The 13,852-nt window shown below is 36.6% G+C and overlaps 1 protein-coding gene across 7 annotated transcripts in view; it reads right to left on the bottom strand.

The window, feature by feature from the left end:
- Nucleotides 1-664: 664 nt before the first annotated feature.
- The window catches only part of PCNX4 (pecanex 4), a 69,735-nt gene continuing 56,547 nt past the window's right edge, over nucleotides 665-13,852 (bottom strand). For all 7 annotated transcript variants that reach the window (XM_042989816.1, XM_042989818.1, XM_007095227.3 and 4 more), the window contains 4 exons: nucleotides 8,933-9,036; nucleotides 4,841-5,877; nucleotides 4,279-4,465; nucleotides 665-951 (listed from right to left, as the gene is read on the bottom strand). In XM_042989816.1, the coding sequence (XP_042845750.1) occupies nucleotides 700-951; nucleotides 4,279-4,465; nucleotides 4,841-5,877; nucleotides 8,933-9,036 (1,580 nt within the window). In that variant the 3' untranslated portion in view covers nucleotides 665-699. The remainder of the gene's footprint in view (nucleotides 952-4,278; nucleotides 4,466-4,840; nucleotides 5,878-8,932; nucleotides 9,037-13,852) is intronic.

The following is a 13,852-nucleotide window of genomic DNA, read 5'->3' as shown; positions in this document are numbered from 1 at the left end:
TGTAACCAAACACTATTAATCCTGAAAAGCAAGTTAAACCCAGTTTCTTTCATGTATATCAAAAGGATACGGGGAAAGGAAAAGAAAATATTTTATTGTAAGAGATTTTACTAAAGGCTTTTAAGGTTTCTGAATTGAAGTATATGAAAAGAAAATGAATAGATTATATGAAAATACTTAGACCATGTTAAATGTTAAAACGGCATTAAGTTTGAAAATACTATAAAATTTAGTATTTCAAATAAATATATATACATTTTGCAACTTTCAATAGGATCCATTACCATTACTTAAAAGCACTGATATGTATGTGTGTCTTCTGAGTATGTAAAAATTACATAGCTGCTGACTTGCATAAGGCAAGTCACCTACCACATATTTAAGAAGGCATTAAAAAATTCATTATCTAATCTTACACAAATGTTTTATATTTGCTAAAACCTACCACAATCCACAGGGCACAAATACTGGCCAACTAGCTCTAACTTTCATGTGAGATCAAGTTTGTTTGATTTTTTTTAACCATTGAGATAGCTAAGAGAGTCAACTTTACAGAGCTTAGCTTTTCTCAGGCATCGGACTTGGAGGAAGAGAGAGAAGTCCAGTGAAGTTATGAGGAATCACATTGTTACTTTTCTAGAATGGAAAAAAAAAACCCATCTCATGTGATGACAATACGTTTACAAGTCAAAATGGGCTCTAATACAAATGTATGTGCAGAGGTTTTGAAGAGTAAACTGGATATCCCAGGGGAGGATCAGCTGCTTGTACCGTAAGGTTTCTTAAAAGTAGTGGATGAGCTTGGATACTGTATCGTTCCTCATCATCGTTTGTGGCATAAAGCAATTCCCAGGAAAGATTGGCCCACTGGCCTCTAACAGCTTCAGCATTTAACTTCCCAACTTGGACCAGCAATTCTTGAAGGCTAAGTACTCTCCCAGTGTAAACTCCCTTTGAAGTGTAAAAGGGGGAGAGGAAAGAAGAAGAAGAAGAAAAAAATTATGTTCAGGTCATTACATTTCATTTATAAACTTAGAAAAAAATTCCATTGTGCTTAGGCAAACTTAAACAGAAACTGGTGTATTAAAACGTACACATGAGTTGCTTGTCTTCAGAATCAAGAATCACCTCTCTTTGGTAGCTCTCTGAATAAGCTTGAAATGATAGCCATTCATTCAATGACCCAAATTGCAAAATCTCAGCTACTTCTATTTCGTTTCCTTTTCTATTCCTTCACCCTATCTGGCCTCAACAATGCCTAAGTCATAAATCCTAGTCGTTGGACAATCACACAATAGGCTCTTTTTAAAAATAGCTTTATTGAGATATAATTCACATTTCCATACAATTTACTCATATAAAGTGTGTGATTCAGTAGTTTTTTAGTATATTCAAACATATACAACTATCTCCATGACTTCAGGACATTTTCATGACCTCAAAAAGAAACCTTGTACTCTTTAGCTATCACCCTCCTATCCCTTCATTCTCCCAGTCATAAGCAAACACTAATGTACTTTCTATCTCTATAGTTTTGTCTTCTGTGGAAATTTCATATGAAAGGAATCATATACTATGTGGTCTTTGGGACTGGCTTCTTAGCATTATGTTTTCAAGGTTCGTTAATGTTGCAACATGTGTTAGTACTTCATTCCTTTTTATGGTGGACTAATATTCCATTGTATGGATAAACCACAATTTACTTATTCATTCATCACTTGATGGATAGTTGGGTTGTTTCCACCCTTTGTCAGTCATAAATAATGCTGCCATAAATATCCATGTACAAGTTTCTATGTGGATCTATGCTTTCATTTCTCTTGGGTATATACCTAGGAGTGGAATTACTGAGTCAAATGGTAACTCTAAGTTTAATCATTTAAGAAACTGCTAGAATGTTTTCTGAATGTTGTACCACTTTACATTTCTGCCAGCACCGTATGAGAGTTCTAATTCTCCATATTCTCATCCAACAGGTATTATCTGCCTTTTTGATTTCAGCCATCATAGTATGTCCTTGTATGAAGTGATACCTCATTGTGGTTTTGACTTGCATTTCTCTCAAGACAAATGACGTTGACCATCTTTTCATTGGCTTATTGCCCCATTTGTATATCTCCTTTTGAAGAAATATCTATAGAGATCCTGTGCTCATTTTATAATTTGCTCAGATTTTAAATACAAATTTTTTTTATTACTGAGTTGTAAGAGTTCTTTAAATATTCTAGTAACAAGTCCCTTATCAGATATATGCAAATGTTTTCCCCATTCTCTGAGTTGTTTTTTCACTCTGTTGATGGTGTCTTTTGAAGCACAAAAGTTTTTACTTTTGATGAAGTCCTATTTATCTATTTCTGTTTTGTTTGCATGTTTTCAGTGTTATATAATGTTATAATGTTACTTGCTTAGTTTAGTGAGTGGCTGACTGACCTTAGTGAAGTTAATCCCTACCTCTCCCACAAGTGTGAAGCCTTTGATGTGGTTCCTCAGGGAGTGCAGCCTGTGTGTCCCCAGTTACCATGAGATGGCAATGGGTTTAGCAGGGCTCTCTCCATCTAGCAAGTGCTCACACCCAGCTGCTAATAAGCTCCTATGATTGCCAGGCGGCTGCTTTGTTTTCAACAATGACCTGCAATGTAAATCGCTTCACAGATTGACCCAATTAAGCTTGGCTCCTATTTTTGATCACAGGAAGGCTCTTCTCTATGGTTTCTTTCCCTGGTTCTGCTCATCTACCCAGCCTATAGTTTAGTTTATATCTCTAACAAATTTACCAATAGCCCCTTAATGACTTTTTTTTTAATGCTTTATTTATTTTTGAGAGAGAGCATGAACAGAGGAGGGGCAGAGAGAGAGAGAGGGAGACAGAGAATCCTAAGCAGGCTCCGCTTTGCCAGTGCAGAGCCCGATGTGGGGCTCAAACTCACTCATCAGCCAACTGAGCCACCCAGGTGCCCCAATCCCTTAATTACTTTTTACCACAAGCTCCGTTGTTTTTGAGAGCATCTTAGGTGTCAATGTCTCCACACTGTTGCAGATAAAATAATTTCCTTTGGAAGAGATGTAGAGTTCTCTCTTTTTTAATGATCTGCATCTCCCACTGGGCAAAATCTGAGAGCCAGAGCTCTTTATCTGGGGGTGAGATAATGGCATGCTTCTGAGAGACAGCTCTGCTTTAGGACATAGAAGAAAGGCAGTAACCTCAGGTCTTCCTGGTTTGCCTCTCCCAGTGTGGAACTTCCACCTGCCAAGCAGGTAAGGGTGGTCAGGTCCCCGTTATTCTCAGTGGCACCAAGTCCAGAGTAAAGCCTCCATCCAAAGAGATAGGCTGGCCAGAAAGGAGTTCTCACCTCTTGACCACACCTGCCCAGAACCTAGCCTCACAACAGGTAGCTGGAAGTAAGGTAAGAAATGCTGAAGCCCTGCCTCTCCCAGGAAAACAGTCCTCCAACCAGGAGCTGAAGTGAGAGGGAACCCTTCTTGATTGTACCAATGCGAGCAGAGCTTGTCTTGCTGAGTTGGGAAGGAATGGGTCTTGGTTCAAATACTGCAGTCTCTCACTATTCTTACTGGGTTTTAGTTAGTACTCTTGAATAAATGTTTCTTCATTTGCTATATGCCCTTAGCACCATTTCCAAGTCTTTAAATGGTTTTTCAATGTAACTTTCATCATTTTTGATTGGGAGCACATCTGTGAAGCTCCCTAACCTGCAATGCCAGGTGTGAAGCCTACAATGAGCATGTAACATTGACTCATATTGTGCACACTTGATAACATTTTAAATGTAATGAGAACAGGCACTATTTTCTTAAAAAAAAAAAAAAAAGTCATTATTTGGAGTCTCCCTGAATTTTCACAGGTTAGATTTGCTTCAAATAAAACATGGATGGTGGCAAAAGGAATGTTTTACCACTTATAAATTAGTTTTTCTTCTAGGAGTCCAATCCAAAGTGATACTCAAATTTGGCATAGGAATCTAATCCATTTAGTCAAATATGCTATAGTAAATTAAATGAACTTTACTTGGCTATCCTATAGGTCAGTTACTGCACAATGGCCACACATTTTTAATTAGGTTTGCAAAAGTAAATAACCAGTCATTCTAGGATTGTACTATGTTGGCCATAAAGCCATGACTACAAATACTTTAATAATATGATTAATATATCCATCCCAGAATGTTATATCTCTATCACTCAGTTCAAGTACTTTATAACTGGTTTCCATTCCTTAAGGCTAATATATGAAAATGTTTAAAAACACATTTTTAACCTTACCATATTAGAGTCATACCCCAGAGAAAACAAGTATGGTTTTTCTTGTACAACTGCTTCCTTCCACTTTTCATCAGATACCAAACCAATGTACCAGTCAGTTTCATATTCTTCAAGGCAGTTAGTCAGCTCTTTAAAGTCTTCTATTGGACCTAAACTTGCTTTATCAATCATGAGTTTCAGAGTATACCTTAAAAATGGAGAAACAAAGAATTTTAAAATTTTTAATAAAATTTATAAAATCCACTTTATAGACAAGATAGATTTTATTCAATCAATATTCTTAGGACAGTGAACTAAAATCCTACATATTTCAGGGAGAAATGATGGAGTGAAGTGAAAATGAAGAAATTCAATAAGCCATATGAAAAATAGGTTCTCCACATAAATAAAAGGATGTAGAAATTAAAGTACTCTTGATATAATCACTATACGTATTAAGCATTTGTTTTTCATTTTTAGGAAAGTGATTATTTTTTACAATTAGAAAAGGTTCCTCCTTCTAGGTTATCTGAAAAATCATTTTTCTGCCAGTTACAATTTTTATGTAATCAAAATAAATTACCTGAAAGCTTTCAGTGCTAGTTGGAACAGTTCTGGCTTTTCTGTAAGCCAATCCAAGGCAAGGGACCAAGGCAAAACACCACTATAAACTCTCAATATATGACCAGGACTGGGAACCATAGTATCTACTCCAAATAAACTAAAATAACAAGTCATTACGGCATGAACATAAAAGTCTCTTAAAACTCTGTCCTTTGCGATTTCTTCCAGTACATTTGAGGCATTTTCTTCTGAATGAAAACATTCCAACTGCTTTAAAACAAACTGGTACCACTCTTCTGGAAATAATGAGCTCATCTCCCTCATTTTGGAGTTAGGCAAACAGTTAGACGTCCACTCTTCAGGTAAGCTTAACAAGTGAGAATGAGAACAACTGAACTCCATGAGAGGGATATATGCCACGTCTTCTTGTCTTCCTTTGTCAACAACAGGGTATCCCAATATAACTGCCTTGTAAAGATTATTTTCAGGAACTGTGCCTACTGAATGATCACCGACCCCCTGTGATTCTACTGATCCCGGAATAGGCAAATTTACACCTGGTACAACTTTCAATTGATCTTTTTCTTCTTTTCCTTTTTTGATAGTTGGCTCATCACCAAAAACATTATCATCAGACCAATCATCCAAAATTTCTGAATTTAAACTATCTGTGTCTTCTAGGGATTGGGTTTGTGGTGAAGCATTCAAAGCAGGCAGGATTATTAGAGATTCTTTCCCTTTATTTTCAGTTTTGTGAATAACCTCCTGCATGCTGGGCCTTCTGGAACAGTGTTGAAGAAGTATCCACACAAGTACCTTAATAAGGTCACCTTTAAATTCTTTTAAGTTATCATGAGAATCGATTATGCCAGATAGAACATTCCTGGCATCAGAATAGAGTTTTACTGGCAAAAGAATACAGGGTGTCAAGACATTTCCAAAGTGTTCATTAACAGAACATACTCTTGCATATTCTTGTTCAAAGGCACTTTGAAAAACTTCATCAACTCTTTGAGCTTCAGCAGTATGACAGGATGTCTCCTGCAATTCTAAGCCCTAAAGATGAGATAAAAAGTACTTGAGTTTATGAGTACTTATTACATAGAAAAAAGCAACTACTTTTGTATATGCCCATGGATTGGATTCTCATAATGAAAATATGGAAAATGCAAAAAAAACCTCTTTAACTCAAGAGCTACACCTTCACTCAAACTTATTAGTACTTTAGTAATTTGTTGTTGCATATAGAGATGAAAAATAGTGCTACTATTTTAAAAGAAATCATAGAGATGCCACTAGAAACTGGCAAAACAATTTAATTGACTATAACCACAATTTTTAAAGACTATAGGTATGTACAGTTGAGGTTGAATCACACTTAAAGTTTAAATATAAACATTTTTTAGAGGGCAAAAGGCAAAACTGGAATGATATAGTATATACAGTAGTTTTGTATCCTACTTTATGAGAACATTATTCTATTGTATGGATATGCCATAACTGATTCAACTATTTTCCTGTTCCAGTTTTTTAATTATAATAACATCATCATTATCATACAGATTTATGTATTCAGTTATTGTCTCCTCCAACTATAATGTAAATTCCATACAACAGCTATCTTTTGGTTACTATTATATCTGCAGTGCCTAAACCAGTACTTGGCACACAGTAGGAATGCAACAAATATATGTTGATAGAATGAATATTATGAATGTTTTTATATGAATTTTATTTTATTTTTTTGCATGAATTTTAAACACATTTTTATTACTTTCCTAGAAGGAATCCCTTGAAGAGGATGCTCGAAGTCACTGTTTATATTGTTATTAATATTGTTGTTTATTTACACATTTTTACAAAACTACCAGTGCCTTTAGTAAAAGGCGATGCTGTCAGGGTGTATTAGGATCCAGGGAAAGAACATGGAATGTGACATCAAAACCCATCTTAAAATCATGGCTCTACCACGTGCTAGTACTTAACCTTGAGTAGGTCACTTATCCAGAGATTCCTTTTCCTTCTCTTTCAAAGAAAAATAATCCTAGCACACAGGGGTGTGAAGATTTAAGTAATAAAAGTGCTTTGTAATATTTAAAGCATATAACATATAAATGTTGATAAGATGGCACTAAGCCACGTTGTGTCTGAAAAAATGAAAAAGAAACAAAGATTGCCACTGAAAAGTATATCTTTACACTACATGTATAACAGACCACAAAAGAGCAATAAAGGACCCACATTATTAGGTATTATAAAGCATCCCATTTTAAAAATAAAGCCTAAATGAAGCAATGAAAATGCCTTCAATATTTTGCATGGATTTTTGCCTTCTCCTATTTGTACAGGTTAGACTAGGTTCTCAAACTTTAGGTGAGTCAGAATCACTGTGGGGCAGTTAAAACACAGATTGCTGGGCCCTCCTCTAGAGTTTCTGATTCAGGAGGTCTGAGGTGGTGACCAAGAATGTCCATTTCTAACAAGTTCCAGTAGATGTTAATATTACTAATCTGGGGAACTGAATTTGAGAACCAATGAGCTAAAGAAAAAGTTTTTAGTCACCAGCAATTTTATCCAGTCTGTGCTAAGACAAAAAAATTCATTCATTCATTATTCATTCAACAAATATTTATCACAGGCCTACTATGTGCCAGACAGACACTGTTCCAGGGGCTTAGAATATACCCCTTGAAACAGAGATCCCTGCCCTTGTGACACTTACATTAGAAAGTAAAGGGATACAGTCAACAATGAAAATAATAAGTAAATTACATAGTTTGTTTGAAAGTATAAGTGCTATGAAAATAAAGAAAAAGTAAAGCAAGCCAAGGAGGACTAGGAGTGCTGGATGGTAGTGGGAATACATATGGGAATATATGGGAGAGCCATAGTAGACTTCACTGAGGTGACATTTGAGCAAAGACTTGAAGGTGGTAAGGGAGTTGACTGTGTGAGTACAATTGAGAGGATTCAAGTAGTAGATGAGGCCAAGAGGAAATAGGGAGACTGACCATTCAAGGCCCTGGCTTTTACTCTGAATAAAAAAAAAAAAAAGATTTACTGTAGGGTTTTGAGTAGAGAAGTGACATGATCTGACTTAGACTTTATAAAGATCACTCTAGTTGAGAACAGACAAGAGACAGGCACAGGTAGAAGTGGGGAGACCAATTAGGAGACTATTGCAATTACCCAGGAAAGAGATAAAGATAGCTAATAGCAGGGTGATGAGAAGTGGTAGGATATAGGATATGGCTTAACGACAGAGCCAACAGGATTTCTTGTTGGACTGCATATGGGACATAGAAGTAAACAGGTGTGAAATGTCACCGGACTAAAGTTCAAATGTTTTGGGGCTGAGCAACCAGAAGGATGCAGTTGTCACCAAGGACTGCTGGGCTCTGGGGTACTCTGATGTCAAGGTCATCTGATGTCAAGAGATCAAGGGAAAGAGAAGGAACCATCAAAGGAGGCTGACAAGGAATGACCCATGAAATAAGCAAAAAGAAGACATAGACTGTGTCAAATGCTACAGACAGGTCAAACAAGACCAGGTCTGAGAACTGATCATTGGATTTACCAATGTGATAGCCACTGGAGACACTGACAAGAGCAGTTTTGGTACAGTAATAGGTAATAGGGTCAAAAACCTAGAGTAAGTTGAAGAGAGATAGGAGAAAAGAAATTTGAGATTTGATTATAAGCAATTGTTTAAAAAAATTTTGTTTTAAAAAGAAGAGAAAAACATGCTGTAGCAGTTAGGGTAGTAAGGATAAGAAGAGGTTTTTTATTAAGTTGAGAATGCATATATAATATAGGGAAAAAATATTACTGAGTCACACTTTTGAGATGCTCAACCAAGTAGGGATAAAAAGAATAGGTCCAGACAAAAAGGGGGCTGGCAATATTTTGTTACTATGCTCTATTAAACAATCAGTACTAGTCTACCTATCAATATGTGCTAATTGAAATATACTTTAAAAATCCTTAAGTGTTTTCACAGGTAATTAATTGATACTCTTAAATTCAGCTATTCAGTGTATGATGTGTCTGTAAGAGGTAAAATTTTACACATGTACTATAAAAAAACTAGAGGTTTCAAATGTACATTGACCTTAATGTTAATACAGCAGTAAGTATAGCCACATTCTAGAATCATTATCCATATTAAACGATCCTGAAAACGGCCCAAGTAATGAGACCCAGGTAAGAGGAGACCTAAAACAAATTAGAAAAAAAAAAAGTAAGTAATATTCAAGCTTGCTTTATTTTGCCATGTGAATTTTCAAAATTGGTAACACTCTTGGAACTGATTCATAGCTCCTTTTATGCTGTCTTCATGTCAATAGAAACAATTATTCATTGCATATTAGGAGGCATTAAATTAAGGTCTTTATAGGAACAGGGACAGAAGAGAAAATTTATAGGTGATAATACATAAAAATTCAAGGATATATTTTTCAGAGAAACAACAGATTAGAACCTATGTTATATAAAATCCTAAATACATGTTAAATATAGTAGGATAAATATTAAATGTATAAAAGCCAACTTCACATTATTTAAAGCATTTTGGACATTTTTATAAACACACATATAAAGATGTTTTGTGGTATTAAAATTTACATACAATGCTACCTGCCACACTTGTACAAAACCTTTAGAAATTAGTTTTCTCTCAACATTATGTCTCTGAGATTTGACCATGTTGACTGCAAATAGCTTAAAAGTCATTAATTGTACCTGTGGTTGACAATTCATTGTATGAATATAGCTAAATTTGAATATTCATTTCCATGTTAATAACTATATCCATATTGTTCTAATTTTTCTCTATTATATAATAATACTGCAGAAATTATCTTTGTGCAAGTCTGCTTACACAACGTATTGTGCAGTAAAGAGTTAACACAGGAGAACTGACCGCTACCCTTTGAAAGTCCTGCTTGCAAAGCTGGCTGATGGCTGGCACCTGGGAACTTGTATTTCAGAAGAATCCTCACCATTCTCCCTGATAAAAGTCTCATTGTGTCTAAACAGTTTGTGTAAACAATGCAGTTTATACTGAATACTTGCTTTCCTTCTGTGAGTCTGGAATTTTGGTACATGCTAGGCAGAAGGTGCCTACATGACAAAGCCCCAGTAAAAGCCCAAATAACTGGTAGTCAACATACCACTCACACATGTTGTGACAACATGTGCATGGGGTCTTAAGCATGTTCTGTGTGACTCCATCGGGAGAGGACATCTGGAAGCTTGCACCATGTCTTACCCCATATAACTTTTCTTGATTTTGTTCTGCAGCCTTTTGCTGTAATAAACCTTAGCTGTGAATACAAATATACACTGAGCTCTGTGAGTCCTCTTAGTAAATCATCAAACCTGGATATAGTCTTTGGAACCCCCAGAACACATGTGCAAGAGTTTCTCCACAATTAGAATCTAATTAGAACTATGGAATCTAAAACTGAATCCCTAGGCCATAGGATATGTGTATCTTTACTTTACTATAGACTATTAGTTTACCCTTCAAGGTGGTTGTATGAATTTATATTCCCTTCCAGCAAATTCCAGAAAATTCCTGTTCCTCATACCCCAGCCAGTACTTGGTAATGTCTAACTTTTATATTTCTGCCAATAAGATGTGTGTGAAATGTTACCGCATTCTTTACCACTGCCCCCCCCCCCCCGGAATACTTTATGACACACTCTTGGCTGAATGTAACTGATTTGATAATAAAGTATAATTTCTACCTTACTGCTAAGTTATTTATTACTTCAAATGTGAGTCAAGCCTCAGGTATTTTTTAAAGTGGCATAGTATTATATAATAAACATTAATTCAAATTGGATGAAAAGATTAAAAATGTAGAATACTTCCTATGAAAGAGAAAAAATGATTATTCATTAAAAAATTTGTACTACATGGGGCTCCTGGGTGGCTCAGTCGGTTAAGCATCTGACTTCAGCTCTGGTAATGATCTCACAGTTTATGGGTTTGAGCCCTGCATTGGGCTCTGTGCTGACAGCTCGGAGCCTGCAGCCTGTTTTAGATTCTGTGTCTCTCTCTGCTGTGTCTTTCCTGCTCGTGCTGTCTCTCTCTGTCTCTCAAAAATAAGTAACGTTAACAAATTTTTTTTTTCTTGTTCTTAAATTCTTTTTTACTTTTATTTTTATTTTTATTTTTTTATTTTTTAATGTATGAAATTTACTGTCAAATTGGTTTCCATACAACACCCAGTGCTCATCCCAAAAGGTGCCCTCCTCAATACCCATCACCCACCCTGCCCTCCCTCCCACCCCCCATCAACCCTCAGTTTGTTCTCAGTTTTTAACAGTCTCTTATGCTTTGGCTCTCTCCCACTCTAACCTCTTTTTTTTTTTTCTTTCCTTCCTTCCCCTCCCCCATGGGTTTCTGTTATGTTTCTCAGGATCCACATAAGAGTGAAACCATATGGTATCTGTCTTTCTCTGTATGGCTTATTTCACTTAGCATCACACTCTCCAGTTCCATCCATGTTGCTACAAAAGGCCATATTTCATTTTTTCTCATTGCCACGTAGTATTCCATTGTGTATATAAACCACAATTTCTTTATCCATTCATCAGTTGATGGACATTTAGGCTCTTTCCATAATTTGGCTATTGTTGAGAGTGCCGCTATAAACATTGGGGTACAGGTGCCCCTATGCATCAGTACTCCTGTATCCCTTGGATAAATTCCTAGCAGTGCTATTGCTGGGTCATAGGGTAGGTCTATTTTTAATTTTCTGAGGAACCTCCACACTGCTTTCCAGAGCAGCTGCACCAATTTGCATTCCCACCAACAGTGCAAGAGGGTTCCTGTTTCTCCACATCCTCTCCAGCATCTATAGTCTCCTGATTTCTTCATTTTGGCCACTCTGACTGGCGTGAGGTGGTATCTGAGTGTGGTTTTGATTTGTATTTCCCTGATAAGGAGCGACGTTGAACATCTTTTCATGTGCCTGTTGGCCATCCGGATGTCTTCTTTAGAGAAGTGTCTATTCATGTTTTCTGCCCATTTCTTCACTGGGTTATTTGTTTTTCGGGTGTGGAGTTTGATGAGCTCTTTATAGATTTTGGATACTAGCCCTTTGTCCGATGTGTCATTTGCAAATATCTTTTCCCATTCCGTTGGCTGCCTTTTAGTTTTGTTGGTTGTTTCCTTTGCTGTGCAGAAGCTTTTTATCTTCATAAGGTCCCAGTAATTCACTTTTGCTTTTAATTCCCTTGCCTTTGGGGATGTGCCGAGTAAGAGATTGCTACGGCTGAGGTCAGAGAGGTCTTTTCCTGCTTTCTCCTCTAAGGTTTTGATGGTTTCCTGTCTCACATTCAGGTCCTTTATCCATTTTGAGTTTATTTTTGTGAATGGTGTGAGAAAGTGGTCTAGTTTCAACCTTCTGCATGTTGCTATCCAGTTCTCCCAGCACCATTTGTTAAAGAGACTGTCTTTTTTCCATTGGATGTTCTTTCCTGCTTTGTCAAAGATGAGTTGGCCATACGTTTGTGGGTCTAGTTCTGGGGTTTCTATTCTATTCCATTCGTCTATGTGTCTGTTTTTATGCCAATACCATGCTGTCTTGATGATTACAGCTTTGTAGTAGAGGCTAAAGTCTGGGATTGTGATGCCTCCTGCTTTGGTCTTCTTCTTCAAAATTACTTTGGCTATTCGGGGCCTTTTGTGGTTCCATATGAATTTTAGGATTGCTTGTTCTAGTTTCGAGAAGAATGCTGGTGCAATTTTGATTGGGATTGCATTGAATGTGTAGATAGCTTTGGGTAGTATTGACATTTTGACAATATTTATTCTTCCAATCCATGAGCAGGGAATGTCTTTCCATTTCTTTATATCTTCTTCAATTACCTGCATAAGCTTTCTATAGTTTTCAGCATACAGATCTTTTACATCTTTGGTTACATTTATTCCTAGTTATTTTATGCTTCTTGGTGCAATTGTGAATGGGATCAGTTTCTTTATTTGTCTTTCTGTTGCTTCATTGTTAGTGTATAAGAATGCAACTGATTTCTGTACATTGATTTTGTATCCTGCAACTTTGCTGAATTCATGTATCAGTTCTAGCAGAATTTTGGTGGAGTCTATCGGATTTTCCATGTATAATATCATGTCATCTGCAAAAGGCGAAAGCTTGACTTCATCTTTGCCAATTTTGATGCCTTTGATTTCCTTTTGTTGTCTGATTGCTGATGCTAGAACTTCCAGCACTGTGTTAAACAACAGCGGTGAGAGTGGGCATCCCTGTCGTGTTCCTGATCTCAGGGAAAAAGCTCTCAGTTTTTCCCCGTTGAGGATGATGTTAGCTGTGGGCTTTTCATAAATGGCTTTTATGATCTTTAAGTATGTTCCTTCTATCCCGACTTCTCAAGGGTTTTTATTAAGAAAGGGTGCTGGATTTTGTCAAAGGCCTTTTCTGCATCGATTGACAGGATCATATGGTTCTTCTCTTTTTTTTTATTAATGTGATGCATCACGTTGATCGATTTGCGAATGTTGAACCAGCCCTGCATCCCAGGAATGAATCCCACTTGATCATGGAGAATAATTCTTTTTATATGCTGTTGAATTCGATTTGCTAGTATCTTATTGAGAATTTTTGCATCCATATTCATCAGGGATATTGGCCTGTAATTCTCTTTTTTTACTGGGTCTCTGTCTGGTTTAGGAATCAAAGTAATACTGGCTTCGTAGAATGAGTCTGGAAGTTTTCCTTCCCTTTCTATTTCTTGGAATAGCTTGAGAAGGATAGGTATTATCTCTGCTTTAAACGTCTGGTAGAACTCCCCTGGGAAGCCATCTGGTCCTGGACTCTTATTTGTTGGGAGATTTTTGATAACCGATTCAATTTCTTCGCTGGTTATGGGTCTGTTCAAGCTTTCTATTTCCTCCTGATTGAGTTTTGGAAGAGTGTGGGTGTTTAGGAATTTGTCCATTTCTTCCAGGTTGTCCAATTTGTTGGCATATAATTTTTCATAGTATTCCCTAATTGTTTGTATC

Source organism: Panthera tigris, chromosome B3, assembly GCF_018350195.1.
Source record: "Panthera tigris isolate Pti1 chromosome B3, P.tigris_Pti1_mat1.1, whole genome shotgun sequence".
In the NCBI taxonomy this organism is placed as follows: Eukaryota; Metazoa; Chordata; class Mammalia; order Carnivora; family Felidae; genus Panthera; species Panthera tigris.
Note: the sequence above shows the minus strand (reverse complement) of the source record. Positions and strands in the feature narration are given on the sequence as shown.